At 29.8% G+C, this 18,764-nt stretch overlaps 1 protein-coding gene across 3 annotated transcripts in view; it reads right to left on the bottom strand.

Moving 5' to 3' along the window:
- LOC117169099 (methyltransferase-like protein 9) overlaps positions 1 to 18,764 on the bottom strand; it is a 90,241-nt gene continuing 71,477 nt past the window's right edge. For 2 of the 3 annotated variants that reach the window (XM_033355232.1, XM_033355234.1), the window contains exons 3-5: positions 13,732 to 13,944; positions 5,765 to 6,155; positions 1 to 1,060 (exon numbers count right to left, since the gene is read on the bottom strand). In XM_033355232.1, the coding sequence (XP_033211123.1) occupies positions 1,031 to 1,060; positions 5,765 to 6,155; positions 13,732 to 13,944 (634 nt within the window). In that variant the 3' untranslated portion in view covers positions 1 to 1,030. Of the gene's footprint in view, positions 1,061 to 2,408; positions 2,468 to 5,764; positions 6,156 to 13,731; positions 13,945 to 18,764 lie in introns of all 3 variants that reach the window. The other variant, XM_033355233.1, reaches the window with a different exon arrangement.

Consider the following 18,764-nt stretch of genomic DNA (forward strand, 5'->3'; position numbering starts at 1 on the left):
ATCAATTATTTTGAATGACCCGATTTCATGATTTTCACCGATGAAATCAGTAGTGTTTTATGATCTAATCTGTGATTTTTACTGGTCTATCAGTCAATTTAAATGAGATAAACTATAAATTTAAATGATTTAATGATCTAATTGGTTATTTTTACGGGTCAATCAGTCAATTTGAATGACATAAGCATTAGCTTTCACTAATTAAAACAGTCATTTCAAGTGAATTATTCAGTTCGATATTTTATTTTCACTTTTCTAATCAGTCATTTTTAATTATATAATCAGTGATTTTGACTGATACATCAGTCAATTTGAATGGTCTAATCTGTAACTTTCATTGATTGAATCAATGATTTTCACCGATAAAATCTGTATTAATAAATGGCTTAATCCGTGATTTTTGCTAGTCAATCAGTCGATTTGAATGATATAATCAGTAAAGTTTCTAAATTCGAATTAGGAACTTCTGTTGCTTAAATCAGTCATTTTTAATGGACTGATCAGTAGCTTTCACTAATTAAATCAGTGAAGAAAGTGACTGATTAAAATTTAGAGTGATTGTGTCGAAAGAATTTTATGTTATATTGGAATATTTCTTTCGAATCACAGGCATGAAATGTAATATCTAAAATACTATTTGACTTGTTCAGTCTCTTCAGTCGTCGAAAGAAAATTTTTTTCTAAGAGAATGTCCAAGTTTCGCGTCTTTTTTCATCAACAGCGCTCCACTGCATTCGATTGAATGTAACTCGCATTGGATTCTAATGGATTCTAAATGTACGTAAGACAGCTAAATGCCAATCTCTGTATTGATCCACTCACTCCGTACTCATTAATCATTAATTAATTAATCAAAAAGATAATGTCCATCGATGCTGTTCACTGTATCTGTACACTATCTATTTATCTATCTAACCATCTATTTGCTATCTCGTCGTTGCTTGTCAGTATTGCTCTCCTGTATTCCCGCCTCAATTATTCAAAATAATAATAATTACAAATGTTTTTAGAACTGTGAGACGACGTCTTCTTATTTCGCTGGTCTAGTCTCGGCTTCGTTCTGAAATTCGAGAGTTTCATTGTCATTTTATCGGACAGAATTCCAACTTTTAGGCATCAAGACAGCTCTGCGGTACAAAATAAAAAAATTCACAAGTCCAATCTCACTCAAACTGAGAAAATCGAGAGAAAACTGCTTGCCCAATAAACTTTAACCCTTCGAGTACATACTGGGTCATTTATACCCTGTCACCGACTTTTACCAAAAATAGAGTTTAGACGTTGGAAAAAATTGCATTACCGTAGCCTTATAAGTATATTTCGATGCCCCGACTATAGGTTTAGACAGTTTCTGTAGCGTGCCGAGTCATCAATCGTCGTTGAAAAGCGATTGAAATCGAAGCAGGGTACAGGTGACCCATGTGTGTACTTCACGTTGAATTTACTAAAATTTCGATTTTTCGTTTTTATTAATTATAAACTTTTGTTAGTGAAAAAAGTGCCAAAAACTGTTTTTAAAGTTTGTTCAAGGGGACATGGCCAGAAATAGAGAAACCTTTTTCCGTACGCGAAATAAATATCTTTTGTTTAAGGTATGAAGTGGGACTATTTTTTTATTATTTAGGCATACTTTAAGAACATTCTCATAAACTCTTTGCTAAAAATATTAAAAATTAAAAAAGTTTTGATTTTTTCACAAAACTTCATTTTTTGTGAAAATATGTTTTTTTTTTCGCGAATTTTGTTAAGTATGTTAAAGATTTTAAATACACTTATAATAATTATAAATTACTTTAATATACTTGAAAGTATATATCTAAATTTTTGTAAGTATAAAGGTTCATTAGTTGTGAAGTTATAGACAACCAAAAAGTGCACAGGGTCAATTTGACCCAGTGTGTAGGAGAAATTCGAAAAAATAGGTGTGCACTTGAAGGGTTAATATCAGATAAAATCTTGAATAATTAAGATACGCTATTTGGGTGAAAATAATGTGCTTTTTTATATTTTGCAATAAAAAATTGATTTTTTAAACAATTTCTATTAGAAAATGGACTTGCGAAAAGAATACGAAGTTGTTTAGGTTCTTTTTTATGTGTATGCTGATGACGTATTTCGTTCCTTCTACAACTTTTAGGTCACGCAAAGTGCTTTGCGTATTTTTTCTGTTATATTTTTCAACTTTTTGGACTTTCCTCATTTATAAAAAATCGTTTTTTGTAATAAATATTAATAATTAATATATTTCATTAATATAGATAGATGCAGCTTTCTCTTATGAATCAAACGATACCAAAAACTCGTTTTTCTTAAAAATGACGCTTATGTATCTTTTTAGTTTGCACGGCAGAGCTGGCGTGCCAAAAATTATGTTTCAACGGGATTTTAAAGGGATTACGAGGAATTACCTCGAGATTGCGTGGGCAGGGTGGCGATTTCAAATTCCTGGTCGTTTCCCGGCTTTTCCCTGTTAAGTTTGATTAAAACGGTCAAATTAATATTTTCCGTTAAATGCAAACATTTATTTCAATTCATTACGTTCATTAGAAACATCCTTTAACACAGCAGAGATAAAAATTAAAAAATAAATGAATTTTAAAACAAAATACCTCAATTTTTCATTAAGAAATATCAATTATTAACTAAAAATGAAATAGTTCAACTTTCACTTGAAAAAATTGATTTTCAGAAAACAAAAAACGGATTTTCAACAACATAGTTCAATTCTCAACCTAACTGATGAATTTCCAATTAAAATGATGGATTTTCAATTAAAATGATGAATCTTCAACTGAAATAGTTGCATTTTCGACAACAACAAATTAACTTTTACTACAAAAAATAAATTGTCAATCAAACCTTAAATAATTAGATTTTAAATTACAAAAAATGATGTTCAACCAAACAAAATGAGTATTTAACTAAAACTATGGAATATTCAATTGGAATAAGTTACATTTTTAGTTTATAAAAACTACTTTCCACAAGAGGAAAAGTAACTTTCAAAAAAATAGTTACATTATGAAGCAACGTGACGAATTTTTAAATAAAATTGTAAATCTTTGACTGTAATAATTGAATTTTTAACCAGAAAAAATAATTTTCTACAAAAAAGACCAATTTTCCACAAAATACATACATTTTCAAACCAATAGTTGAAATTTCAGCCAAAAAAGGTAAATTTTCAACGAAAAATATAAGTCAAATTTTTCTTTAAAAAATATAATTTTTAACCAAAAATAAAAACCGGAATTTCAGCAAAGTAATTAAACTTTATACTGCGATCAGAAATAAACTCCTAGTTTCTAAAATAAATTCTTGGTCATTTCCCGGGTTCTAGGTAAAGTCACCACCCTGATATGATTAAAACGTATGGTAAAGAATTGCAACGAGATAGCATGAGATTACAAGCGATTGTAATGAATTGAATGGTATTAAAAGGGATTGTAAAGGAATGCATAGGATTAAAAGGGATTTTAAATTAAAGCATTGCATAGAGATAACACAGGATTCAGAGGGATTGGAAAGCCGTGCATCGACATTGCATGGGATAAAAAGGGACTGTAAAGAATTGAATGGTATAAGAAGAGATTGCATGTGATTAAAATGGATTGTTAATCATCGTCTTGAGATTGCATCAGATTAAAAGGGATCGTTAAGTAACGAATGACAGTAAAAGATATTGTAAAGAATTGAATAGTATTAAAAGAGATTGTAAAGGATTGCAGGGGATTAAAAGGGATTGTACTAAACTAAATGTTTTAAAAATAATTATAAAGGATTGCATGCAATTGAAAGGGATTGTAAAGAATTGAATAGTATAAAAAGGGATTGTAAATGATTGCATGGGATTAAAAGGGATTGTAATAAACTAAATGGTTTGAAAGTAATTAAAAAGGATTGCATGAGATTAAAAGGAATTGTAAATAATTGAATGGTATTAAAAGAGATTCTTAATAATTGATAGGTATTAAAAGGGATTGAAGAGGATTGCATGGGATTTAGAGGAATTGTAATGAACTAAAGGGTTTTAAAATAACTATAAAGAATTGCATGAGATTCAAAGGGATTGTAAAGAATTGAATGGCATTAAAAGGGAATGTTAAGAATTTATAGATATTAAAAGGGATTGTGAGGAATTGAATGGTATTAAAAGGTATTGTTAAGAATTGATAGGTATTAAAAGGGGTTGTAAAGAATTGAATGGCATAAAAAGGGATTGTAAAGGGTTGAATGGGATTAAAAGGGATTGTCATAAATTGAATGGTATTAAAGGGGACTGCAAAAGATTGCATGGGATTGAAAAGGATTTTAGTTAAATACATGGTATTAAAAAGGGCTTATGAAGAATTGCATGGGATTAAAAGGTATTTTAAAGAATCGAATGTTATAAAAAGGGATTACATGGTATTAAAAGGGATCGTCAAGAATTGCCTTACGATTTCATAGGATTAAAAGAGAGGGTAAAGAATTGCATGGTGTGAAAAGGGATTGTGAAGGATTGCAAGGGGATTGAAAGTGATTGTAAATGATTGCATGTGATTAAAAGAGATTGTAAAGAATTGAATAGTATGAAAATGGATTGCATGTGATTAAAGGGGATCGTGAACCATTGCCTTGAGACTGCATAGGATTAAAGGGGAGTGTAAAGAACTGAATAGTATAAAAAGGGATTGCATGGCATTAAAAGAGTATGTAAAGAAATTAATAAAATTAAAAGGGAATGTAATGAATTTAACGGTATTAAAATGGATTGTAAATAATTTAATTGTTTAAAAAATCATTGCATGTGATTAAAAGAGATCCTAAAGCAATGCCTTGAGATTGCAAAGGATTAAAAGGGATTGTAAAGGATTACGTGGCATTAAAAGGGATTGTAATGCATTGAATGGTATTCAAGGGTATTCTAAAAGATTGCATTGGATTAAAAGTGATTGTAAAGAATTGCTTCGACATTGTATGGGACTAAAAGGGATTATAAAGCATTACATTGAAGTTGCATGAAATTAAAAGGGATTGTAAAGGATTGCATCGAGATAGCATGGTATTAAAAAGGGATTGTGAAGCACTGCATCAACATTGTAAAAGATTACAAATGACTGCATTGTATTTAAAGGGATGGAAAAGGATTATAAGGAATTGCATCGAGATTGCATGGGATTACTTCGGGATCTCGCATCGATATTGCATGGGATTAAAAGGGATTATGAATGAAAACATCCAGATTTGAGAGGGATTATAAATCGATTTTAAAGCATTGAATCGAGATTACATGGGATTGATAGGGATTGTCAACTATTGTATCGAGATTCTATAGGATTGCGAGGGTTCGCATCGATATTATATGCAATTACGAGGGATTTTATATGATTAAAAAGTATTGGAAAACAAAACTCTAAGATTGCATGAGATTACAAGGGATTGAATGGGAATAAAAGGGAGTAAAAAGTATTTTATGTGATAACAAGGCATTGCATCACGATTGCATGGGATTAAAGGAGATTTTGAAGGATTGCATGAAGGTTACGTGGGACTATAAAGGATAGTAAATGATTTAACAGGACTGTAGTTCATTTCATGAGAATGCAAAGGATTATATGGTATTACAAGGGATTGTACGGGATTGCATGGGATTTCAGAGCGTTACTCCTCGAAATAAGCCTGCCCTCGAAATAAGTCTACTTTAAAAGAATTTTAAGCTGAGCCTTAGAAATTGGAAAATTTTAAAATAAAAAAAAATCATTCTTAAATTTAGGATACATACTTCTTGGACTTCCAGTACGAAAATATAATCATTGAGGAAGTAGTAGGCTTGACCTAAATCTCCCTCGCAAAGATAAGGTAGTTTGCTCCATGCCAGACATTTCAATCCCAAAGGTCCAAAAACTCTGTCAATTAAACTGGCGACCTGTCCTTCGATTCCAGGTCCCTTTATTGGCAAATATTCCGAGGGTTTGTGATCTCCCCGTCCTCCAACTTCAACATAGGCACTGAATGGCAAGACCAGAGCCACAATCAGTCGACCACCAACCGTTAATGATGATTTCAGTTGCCTCAATAGGGTATTTGGCTTATCACATCGGTCCAGTAAGTTAAGACACAGGATCACATTAAACGGTCCTGCGCTTTCGTGCCATTTGTCTACGTCCAACACTCTGTATGAAAGAATATATTTCTTAAATTATGCATGTATGGGGAGGTCGAAAAAGAGGTTTTTTTTAAAAAGTATTATAGCTTTTATAGCTATGTGAGCATAAGAAAACTTACCGACCGAGAAATGTGGATAAGTTACCGACAGATGGTATTACCGACAATTGGTAATGCATATCACGGTTATGCATCTGAACTCAATCGACAAGGAAGGGACTTACCTCACCGACTGAGTGGGATCTATATTTTGGTCCTTCTTTTAACTATTGAATTGAAATTCTTAAGCTTGGACGTCTTAAGGCCATGTGACGAGTGGGTCACGTGACCAGATTTCTGCCTTACCGCCATTTATTTTATTTCTCAACTTATTTTCACATGAAGCCCCACATCAAGTTGAAAATTTGGGATAATAAATAAGAAGCACTAAGAAAGATGGGTTTGGTCCTGTATTTCAATAATGATGAAAAAAGCAAAAAAAAAATTCTTTATAACAAAAAACTTTTTTCATAATTATACAAATTTAGGACCAGACCCACAATTCTTAGTGCTTTTTGTTTAGTATCCCAAATTTTCAACTTGATGTGGCGCTTCGTGTGAATATAAGTTGAGAAAGTTATAAGTTCCGTTTGTAAGTCAGATTTGCCAACGGTCGGTACTACCTACGGTCGGTAACTGAAAATTGAAACTAACCTTTTTCGGTCGGTAACTGTTCTGGTACTATCCTCGCTTTACTACTATTTTTCTTGAATAGCTTCCCTAAAAATTGTTTCTCATTTCATTTTAATTCCCGTTGTTAATGAATTACTGCACTTTAGAATCCATACTCTTTTTTGGGAAATAATCACTCAGATTTTTGTAAGAATAAAAAAAAAATTTTGCTAAAAGTTTTTTGATTGCCAAAGTAAAAAATTGATTAACAGCGGCATTTCAAATGAAATAAGATTTTTTCTGCTCAAAAGGGTTTGAAAGGCCCTACAATTTTTTTCATATCGACAAAAATGTGGGTAAGTATTTTACTAAAAATGAAACAATGGGTGTGTTCCAACGTCAAATTCTCCATTAACAACCGCCTTTAGAATAAAATTAGCAATTTTTCAAAAATGAGCATGAGAAACCCCTAAATACCTTTTTATTTTAATTCTGCAAAAATTCAGGGGAATTAATGTATTAATTGATGATCTTCAGTCAAAATTAAATTGTTGCATTTGGATTTCAGAATTTAAATTTAAGATTATAGAAAAATAGTTGTTTGTAAGAATTCTCAGTGCTTTCGGATTTTAAAACTCATTGTATATGTGGATAAGACAAAAAAAGCTTTTGGAGGGCAAGGGAATGGATTAGCTTTTAATAAATTAAAGAAAAAGTAGTCTTGAATTTTATCTTGACTCTCAATAATACAAAAGGAAAAATAGCAATCTTTTTGTATGGATAAAAGAAACAGGTCAACATGTATCTGAAAATCCTCAGGGTAAGGGTAAAAACTGATACATACAGGAAAGTTAAAGCAGTTCAAATTTAGTACCTCAGGGAATTTCAAAATAAAAATAATCCACTCTTTCGAGAAAGCAGTATACAGGGAATCTTTACAATAAATTTGGTTTATTTCTGAATTATTTTTAAAAGATAAATTGTTTTTCCAAAATTTTTAATAAGGAAATCTTTTAATCCTTCCCACACGAATGATTTTAAAAGAAAATTTCCTAAAAGGTTCAATTAGACTGGTCCAAAAATAGATTAAAAATTTTTAATTTTCAAGTTATATTGTTTATAACTATCTTCTATTAAAATAAACCTAAAAATTAGGTTTCTTTCTACATTACTGAACTTTTTCTCGACTTTTCAGGTATGATGAGATAATAATTATTTTCTATAAAAATATTTCCTTAAATTAAATGATAAAGTCACGACTCTTTCTACATTCATCAATTTCTCTTCGGCTGTTTGGTTACCCAGAAATGATAATAAAAAACATTATTAACCATGATGGTTCAAAAATTTTTTACCGACTATGATATTATCTTTTTCATAATTAACCGAGACATTACAATACTACCCAAGATATTTTCAGGAAAGGGTCAATTTAAATAATAGTCCACAATTTTATGAAATGTTTCTACTACAAATGTGAAAATTTAGATTATGAAAACTAAATTTAAAAACTGTATTGCATTATTTAAGTGATAAAAAAGAGAAATGGAACTTTTCCTCAGAATAATAAACAATAACAAGAAATTTATTATTCCATTTTTTCGAAATTTTGTTCAATTTCAATTAAAATATGGTAATTACATGTGAAAATTGAGGTCCATTATTTAGAAAGACACTTATATTTAAACGGCAAAGAATAGAAAAATAATGAATAATAAACAAAAACTGGAATTCAATTTTTTTTCTCGCAATTTTCAGCAACAAAAAAACTTGTTTTTGAAATTCCAAATAAAATATGGTGATCAAATTTGAAAATTGTAAACCATCGTTTAAACGAACCTTCAATTTAACTTATAAAAGAATAAGAAACCTTTAAGCATAATAAACAGAAATTTTAGTTCATTTTTTATTGCAATTTCGATTAAAAAACTTGTTTTTTAAATTTCAGTAAAAATACGGTAACTAAATTTGAAAATTGTATATTATTAACAAAAGAGACATTTTTCTAAAAAGTACTAAACAATCAAATGAAATGTTTAAAAATACATACAATGGGAGAGGAGAGGAGCTACAAACAAATTTTTTTTTTGAAGGGGTACCGTTATGGAAAACAGATATTTTAACCTAATAAAAATTGGTACCAAAGGAAATTCCGAATCAAGTTTTAAGGCTTTGGAGGTCCTTGAACTTTAGAGCATTCAAAAAAATGATCTCAAAGAAGATACCAAATCAAGTTTTAGACTTTGGAGGTCCTTGAAGTGTAGAGCATTTTAAAAAAATGCTCTCAAATAATATACCAAATCAAGTTTTAAGGCTTTGGAGGTCCTTGAACTTTAGAGCATTTAAAAAAATGCTCTCATAGAAGATACCAAATCAAGTTTTAAGGCTTTGGAGGTACTTGAACTTTAGAACATTTAAAAAAATGCTCTCATAGAAGATACCAAATCAAGTTTTAAGGCTTTGGAGGTACTTGAACTTTAGAGCATTTAAAAAAATTCTCTCAAAGAAGATAACAAATCAAGTTTTAGACTTTGGAGGTCCTTGAAGTGTAGAGCATTTAAAAAAATGCTCTCAAAGAAGATACGAAATCAAGTTTTAAGACTTTGGACGTTCTTGAACTTTAGACCCTAATAAAAAATGACAATGAAGAAGATACTGAGGCAAGTTTTTGGACTTTTACGTCCTTGAAGTTTAGACCCTAATGAAAAATGACAACAAAAAACATATCGAATCAAGTTTTTGTGCTTCAAAGAATCTTGATACTCGCACTTAGACTCTAATAAAAATGGGAACGAAGAAGATAACGAATTAAATTTTTAGACTTTGGAGGTCCTTGAACTTTAGACCATTTTAAAAAATGCTCTCAAAGAAGATACCAAATCAACTTTCAAGACTTGGACGTTCTTGAACTTTCGACTCTAATAAAAAATGACAACAAAGAAGATACTTTTTTTAGTCTTTGAATGCCCTAAAACTATTTTAAATTCCAGAAAAAATTAGACTTTAGATCATAATAAAAAATGTTAACAAAGAAGATATTGAATAAAGCTTTAGACTTTGGACTTCCTTCGACTTTAGACACTAGTAAAAAATTGTAAAAAAGAAGCTATAGAATCAAGTTTTTAGACTTTGGAGGTCCTTGAGTTTTATACGGAAGAAAAATAATGTTTACAAAGAAAATTGCAAATCAAGTATTTAGACTTTGGACGTCCTTGAACTTTAGAGTCTAATAACAAATGAAAAAAAAGAAGGTATCGAATTAAGTTTTTTGGGCATTGGAGGTCCAAAATTTGACAAAGAAGATATGGAATCAAGTTTTTAGACTTTGGATGTCCTTGAACTTTAGACCCTAATCAAAAATGACAACAGAGAAGATATCGAATCAAGTTTTTTGGGCTTTGAAGAATCTTGAACATTAGACCCTCATAAAAAATAGTAGAAAAGAAGTTACCGATTCAAGTTTTAAGCCTTTTCAAGTTCTGAAATTATTTTAAGTTGAAGGGATACCGTTTTTGAAAATTGAACCTTAGTCCCTAATGAAAAATTGTAACAAAGATGATACCGAATCAAGTCTTTAGACATTGGAGGTCCTCGAACTAGTTTCTAGATTTAGAAGACGAGGGCGGGATCGCGGATAAATAAGTTTCTATAAAGCGTTACGAGTTCGTCGCAATTCGCAATGCTTATTTGAAATTCCAGTGGCAATTCGAGCTTCTCGGCAGCGTCCCTTTTATTCGAAGTTGGTTCGCGCGTAAAACCATCGTAAAGTTCTACTCCAATCAATCTCACGTGGTAAACTTGTTAGGGAAGCGATAGTAATAGTGTGCCCTCTTTAGACGCGTCTAATGTCCGGAGTGAGTGAGTGGTGTCAATTAAGACCTTTTCTCGAATCACCAACTTACCTTTCAAACCCGAACAAGAACCCCTATACGTGTTTAGCAGTTTAGCTTCCTCATTTCATTTCATTAACACTTGAAGCAGAAAATGCAGATTTCAGATTTCCTCGACCAGAAATTTTAACTTCAGCCATCAACGGATCTCTTAGCAGCTCTGATTCTATTTTTTGAGGGGATTAAAGTTGTAAAAAGCCTGGAATTCTACAACCTCTATCAACAACCCTTTTAGAAATATAAAAGGAAATAAATGAGTAGAGAGAAGTCGAAAAGAAAAGATTTTTTATGTAATGGTTGAACGTTTGATCCTTAGAAGGAGGAAAAAGTTAAATAGAGTTCATATTTGGGAAGATTTGAAGAACTGGATGTAACGTTTTATGTCCACTCCGCTGGCACCTCCACAATGGAAGTTGAACACTTTCTTTAGACCGTAATAATAGGCCTTTTTTGGACACCAAGGTTTGTGAGCCGATATTTGGAAATAATAAAAGGAATTAATTCTTTTAATTAAAATTATTGTAGGTACAATATTGAATCCAATATGAAACGCTCTAATTTCTTAATATTTTAGGTCGAAATATATTGCACTGTGAATAAAATTGTTAAATTTTCATGAAAATCATTGAATTTTTAAACTAAGAAGTCGTCGAATGTTTTAGGAAACCAGTCACTTTATAACACGAAAATATGAATTTTTAAGTAAAAAGGTAATTTACAAAACGAGGAATTTTTTAGAAGGCAGTTGAATTTTTGACCAAAAAAATTGCATTTTCAATCCAAAGGTCAAATGTTCAACAAAGAAGTTGAAATCTCCACCAAAAAATCACGTTTTAACAAAAAAGTTCAATTTTCGACAAAATAATTAAATTTTTAAGCAAATATTAGAATTTATAATAAAAATAGATGAATAGGAGAGATAAAGCCTGAAATAAAAATATAATACTATTTGGAAAATTTTCAAGTCAAAAAGACAAATTGTTTAGAAGACATTTGAATTTTGAACAATATAAAGGACATTTGTAACCCAGACAGATGACTTTCTGTCAATAAAGATTAATTTTCAATCCAAACGGACGAATTTTCTATACAAAAAGACGAATGTTCCAAAAATTTCATTTTCAACAAAAAAAAAAAATAATTTGTTCACAAAATAGTAGTTGCATTTCCAACAAAATAATTAAATTTTAAATACAAAAGTTTAAGTTTGAATTAAATAGTTGAATTTTTAGCCTACGAAAATGAATTTTCAACATGAGTTAATTTCAAACTAAGAAAGATAACTTTTCTGCCAAAAAGAGGAGTTTTCAATCCAAAAGGGCGAATTTTCTATCCAAACAGACAAACGTTAACAAAATTTCATTTTCAACCGAAAAAATATAATTTTGTCAAAAAATAGTTGTATTTTAACAAAATAATTAAATTTTTAAGCAAATAGTAGAATTTTTAATAAAAAGAGAGCAAGTCTGAAATAAAAATATAACACTGTTTGGAAAATTTTCAAGCCAAGAAGACAATTTGTTTAGAAGACAGTTAAATTTTCAACAATATAAAGGATGATGACTTTCTATAAAAAAGATTAATTTTCAATCCAAAAGGACGAATTTTCTATACAAAAAAGACGAATGCTCAAAAAAATTTCATTTTCAACCAAAAAAATATAATTTCTTCACAAAACAGTTGCATTTCCAACAAAATAATTAAATTTTTAATGCAAAAGTTTAAGTTTGAATTAAATAGTTGAATTTTCAGCCTACGAAAATGAATTTTTAATAAAAGAGTTAATTTCAAACCAAGAAAGATAACTTTTCTACCAAAAAGAGGAGTTTTTAATCCAAAAGGGCGAATTTTCTATCCAAATGACGAATGTTAAAAAAATGTTCATTTTCAACCAAATAAATCTAATTTTTTCAAAACAAAATTTCAACCAAATTTTTGGCCAACAAAATAATTAACTTTTCAATGCAAAAGTTTAAGTTTGAATTAAATAGTTGAATTTTCAGCCTACGAAAATGAATTTTTAATAAAAGAGTTAATTTCAAACCAAGAAAGATAACTTTTCTGCCAAAAAGAGGAGTTTTTAATCCAAAAGGGCGAATTTTCTATCCAAATGACGAATGTTAAAAAAATGTTCATTTTCAACCAAATAAATCTAATTTTTTCAAAACAAAATTTCAACCAAATTTTTGGCCAACAAAATAATTAACTTTTCAATACAAAAGTTTAAGTTTTAACCAAAATGTTTAATTTGGAGCCTTCGGAGAAGAATTTTCTACAAAAGTGTTATTATTTTAAACCAAGAAAGATAAATTTCCCCCAAAAAAGATGAATTTTCAATCCAAAAGAACGAATTTTTATATTTAAAACAGTTAAATTTTTGATGAAAAAATATGACTTTTAAACAAAAAAGTTAAATTTTCAACAAAATAATAAAATTCTTAACTAAAAGAGATGATAAAATTTTATTTTCAAAAAATATCACAGTCCATAGAGGTTGTTCTTTGCTAACCCTGAAAACAGCTTAAAATTTTGACCTACTTTTTTGAGACTTAATATAAATAACTTTTTGCTGTACTTATTCCTTAAGTTTTTCTGGATTTTTTTGTTGTAAAATTATTTTGTTATACTTTCGAGAGCCCCAAAATAGCCCGAAATTCTGGATTGCTTACATTCAAGTCTAGTGAATATTTTATTATTGTGGGTTTGCTTTTTGGAAACTTTTTTTGTAGCTATAATTTTCTTGTAAGAAAATAAAACAGCCCAAAAATAGGTATTGGTCCCCAAAAATATGTCAAAATTGCATTATCAGTATATTAAAATATTTCTTGCATTAAATTATTTGGTGGACAAGATTAAAAATGATTGTTTGAAAGTAAATTTTTTAAAACAACATAAAGTTTAAGAAACCAAATTATGCAACGAAATTGCACAAAGTGATTTGAAAAGAATTATGTTCATTAGAAAACTAAAAAAAAAAGATTATAATCTATATTTTGGCATTATTATATTCATTCTAAATTGTAAGATTAAATGTAATACATACGTAAATTTTCTTTTTTGTAAGGCCCACCTCATAGGGGCAGAAATATCAGTCGTGTATACTTTTTCAAAAAGTTGTGCTATATTCGCCGTTATTGCACCATCACCAGCTCCCAAGTCAAGAACAGAATTCCATGGTCCCTTGTAGTTGCTAACTTCCATCAATTTTTGAAATTGCTCTCTGGAAAACACGTGCATGGATCCTCGACCCAAAAGTCTGTAACAGTAATTTAAAAATAATTAAATATGAACTCTAAATTTAAATAAGCAAAATTTTGATTGAATATAATAATCGAGCATAATTTGTCTGAAAAATCAGTCATTTCTACTAAAAAAAAAAAAAAAAAAAACATTTAAGGCCCCTGAAAATCATCGGTAGATCGGACTTATATATTGAGGTCATGCCGAAGAAGGATCTGCTCTGTTCTGTTTTTGGGCGAACCTAACGACAAAACGACAAAAACGTAGATCTTTCAGGACCCAAGTTCAGGGCAGTTTTTCGTTTTGTCGTTAGGTTCGCCAAAAAGCAGAACCGAACTCTTTTTATTAAAATAGTAGAATACTCCACTACTGTGATGATGGTGTTATTCTAAAGAAATTATGATTACAGTAGAACCTCGATTATCCGACCTTCGATTATCCGAGGCTCCGCGTTATCCGAGGCAACGGGACTCATCCAAGCACTCCGCATTAACCGAGGTGTATGCTCGGATAATACGGAGAATCATTAATAAAACAGATACTGCAGCTAAAAAAACGATTTAGCAGATTGAAACAGTGCTCTATTACCGAATTCCTTGAGCCACGTTAGTTACAATGCTTTGTACCATAAAGATAAATCCACATTCGTAAGTTGTTTATTTTTATTTGCTAAATGTTTATATTTATTTTTCTATTTAAAATACATAAACAATAGATAACTCTTCCGAATTTTTGTACTCCTTCCGTATTATCCGAGTTTTCGCTTATCCGAGGTATCTCCTCCCCACATTACCTCGGATAATCGAGGTTCTGCTGTAATTCCCAAGAATCCAAGGTTAATTCAAAAAAAAGTTTATAAAAATTTATCTTCATCGAGATCTGCCGGAATAGAAAATTAAAAGGAGCGCCTATTAAGTACCTAACCATAATTCGTCAGCGACGGTACTTTAGTACGATTACTTCGGTGCTTTTTCTCATCGAAAAGAGTTTGAGTTTTGACTGTGTTTTTGACTTTTTTTGTCATCCTTGATATAATCTTGCGATTCCTGTTGACATAAATAAGGTTAAATAGTCGTCTCTCCGAAAGAGAAACATATCCCGAAAAATAAAATTAACATACGAAAAATTACGGCATCCGAGGATAAAAAATCTTGACTTGAAAACCTTGAATTTTAATTTTTAATTTTTTAAAATCATATTTGCTTTATACATAACTTGATAACTTGATGAAGAACGATTGAAATAGGAGTGTCTTCTGAAAATGAAAGAACCCTGTTCTTGCACCCAATCGGCCAAACTTATACGTTTTTAATTTCTTCTCTTTTGTTAGAAAATTGTCTTTTTGGATTAAAAAAATTATCTTTTTGGGTGGAAAATTCATCTCTTTTGGTAGAAAAAGATTTTTAAAATATTCAAATTTCACAGATGAATTTTTAACTAAAAACAATTTTTTGCAAACCAAAAATGGAATCGTTCAATTCTCAGAAAAAAATTAATTATTGATCAACGAAAAAATTTCAAAAGAAGATTTAGATTTATAAAGACAGAGGTGACACTTAAAGAAATGAGTTTTTAGCAAAGTAAATTAAATTTTGTATTAAGAACTCAATTCTCTCTCAAATAGTTGAAATTTCTTCAAATTATTGGATTTTAAAACTAAAAAGACAATTTTTCTACAAAACAGTTCGATTTTAAAATAAAATTATAAATCTTAAACTAAAAAAAGCAGATTTTTAGAAATTAGTTTCACTTTTAACCAAGTAGATGGTTGCTCAACTAAAAAAGTTGACTCCTGCACGAAAACAGACTAATTTTCTACAAAACATATGCGAAAAAGGAAAAATGAACGAAAAAGGATAAATTTCCAACAAAATAGTTAAATTTTCAACAAAATAGATGAATTTTTAACTAAAAAAGATAAATTGTTAATAGTAATAGTTCAACTATGAACCAAATAAATGAACTTTAAAGTAAAATAATGAATTTTCAAAAAGAGAGATTAATTTTTAACAAAAAAGTTCAAGATTCAACCCAAAAGACGATTTTTCAACAAATAATAATAAAAAAACATTATAGCATGGATTTAAGCGAAAAAAACGAGAAAAATTGTTAAGTCTAAAATACGAAAGTGATTTTGAAGCATATTAAGCTATTATTCAACTGTACCGTTTTTGGCAATCAAATAGTTTAATTTTTAACTAAAAAATATACATTTTAATTCAAGAATGGACTAGGCAAGTTTTCAGTTCAAAAAATTAATATTCAACCAAAAGTGAAACGAATGTTCAACAAAATACAAAAATTTTTTCAATCACTTAGGTAAATATGCAACCAAAGAAATTAATTTTTTACTAAAATTATGAACCTTATACAAAAAAATGATCTTTCAATGGAAGAGTTAACCATTGAATCAAATAGATTAATTTCAAGCTAGTAAAAAATACATGAAATTTTAATTCAGAGAGATGAATTTTAGTCTAAAAAAAATACATTTTCTAAAAAAAAAAATGGAATAGTTAAATTTTCAGCACAAAAATTAATTTCCAACCTAAAATGAAACGCATTTTCAATAAAATAATTCATTTTTTAACCAAAGAGATGAATTTTGAACCAAAAAGAAATGAATTTTTAACACAATAGTTGTATTTTCAAGATAATAATAAAATTATCAACCGAATAGTAGAATTTTCAGCTAAAAATAGTTTCACCTCGCATTTAGGAAAAAAGAACGAGAAAAAGGGACATTTTCTTGAAAACAGGGGAATGAGTGTGAATTCTGAAATATAAAAGTTATTTTGAAACTTATTAAGTTATTATTAAACTGTATTGCCAATTTTTTTTTAATGATGCGGATTATAATGTAAAGCTTTGGACCCTTTCTTTTCTCCTCTTTTTCCTTCTCTTTTCTTATTTCCTCCTTCTCCCCCCCCCCCCCCTTTCCTCTCTCCTGTATTTCTCTTGTTCTTCACTTTTCGATTTTTTCTTTTTGGTCCTTTTTGGTCCTTCTTGGTCTCTTTAGGTCTCTTTTGGTATCTTTTCCCCTCTTTCCACTTTCCTCTTCTTGTCTCCTTGCCGACTTCTACCTAGGATCTCTCCTTCCTTCGTTTTCTTCTCATTTTTATTTATTATTCAATGGAGCTCGCGGAGGTGCTCGTTAATTGATGGCACTGACCGCGGCCGAGCAGAGTTTGAAAGGGGAAGCCCATCGCCTTATTTATATCGCGGTGGTAACCGAATCCACGATCAAAATCCCGCGTTCCGCGGCATTGATGGATCGCTGGCCGCGATGGTGACGCTCCCTGACTCTCCAAGTCAAGTATTTTCAAATGAACCGCCTTTTTCCTTCGATCGAACTGGCGTCGATCGCCGATTCCCCCCCTTATATGTTCCTGAATCCACATCTCATTGAAGGTGAACCCCCTTCTTTTAAATATGCAGCACTATATTTCATTTTTTATTATTTTCATTTAAAAAATTTCAAATGTCCCTCCACCGCCGCGGCCGTAGCCAATTTGCAATATTTATTTTGCACGTCAGGCATATCTTAAGTAGAAAGGTCCATTTCAGTCAGCCAATATTTTAATCACAAAATAGATTCTGGCTGAATAACAGTGATGGCTAAGTTACTTTTGCAAAAAAAAAACTATCGAGACGATAAATAAATTATATATATATATATAAATTTAATTTTTGTACAACTTCATTAATATCTGTTGTTATGACTCCCACTTCTCCCACTTCAATATTCTAAGGTAAATAGAACATGTTTTAGGAGACGTGGAATTTTCAACAAACAATTGAATTTTTAACTAAAAAACATCCGTTTTCACCCAAAAAATGCGAAACTCTTCTATAGAGCCGATTTTGGGGCTGACGGTGGGTGGATATTAACTCATTATAGCCCGCTCCGCTTTTGTTTGTTCACGCCTGAGTGACAACCGCAGCGTCAATTCTCGGAAGAGCTATAGAAGGGAGGGCTATTGAAGGGTTTCACTGTACTTAAATTTTTAACCAAAAAAGGTATATTAAAAAAAATGTAATAGTTCAACTTTCAGTTACATAATTAATTTTGAACAACAAAAAAAAACGAATTTTCATCAAAATAGTTAAATTTTCAACCAACGAGATGGTTTGCTAACTAAAATGATGAATTATAAACGATGTTTTAAAATGTTGACAGGTAACTAAGTTATAAGACTAATTAAATAAGACCAGTAGATTCACAAAATTGAACACCTTATTTAAAATGATGAATCGTGAACCAAAAAATAAATTTTTAACAAATGACTCCAATTTCAGTTTAAAAAAATTCATATTCAACCGAAAGAACGAATTCTAAACAAAGCAGTTGAATTTTGAACAAAACAAATCAATTTTTAACCCAAAATAGAATAGTTAAATTTTATATAAAATAATTAATTTCATACCAAATAAAATTGATTTTTAGCAAAATAGTTATATTTTCAACCAAACAGATCAATTTTCAATCAAAAAGTTTTCAACCACAAATGCATTTTCAACAAAAGAAAAACTAATTATCGACAAAATATTACATTTTTAACCAGAGAAATAAATCTATAACTAAAAAGATACAATTGTGACTAATAAGATTTACTTTTTAGAGGATTTTTTAAACCCAATTGTAAATTTTTAAATAGAGAAATTATATTCCAACCAAAACGATGAATCAGTAACCAAAATTTTAATTTTATAGAAAATGAAGTATTAACCAAATAAAGGAATTTTCAACCAAATACTTAAATTTTCAACTAAAACAGATAAATCCACAACCAAGAGTAGAAATGTTAAATTTTCGGTAAAATAATTAATGTTTAA

The sequence above is a fragment of the Belonocnema kinseyi genome, chromosome 3, assembly GCF_010883055.1.
Source record: "Belonocnema kinseyi isolate 2016_QV_RU_SX_M_011 chromosome 3, B_treatae_v1, whole genome shotgun sequence".
Lineage (NCBI taxonomy): Eukaryota > Metazoa > Arthropoda > Insecta > Hymenoptera > Cynipidae > Belonocnema > Belonocnema kinseyi.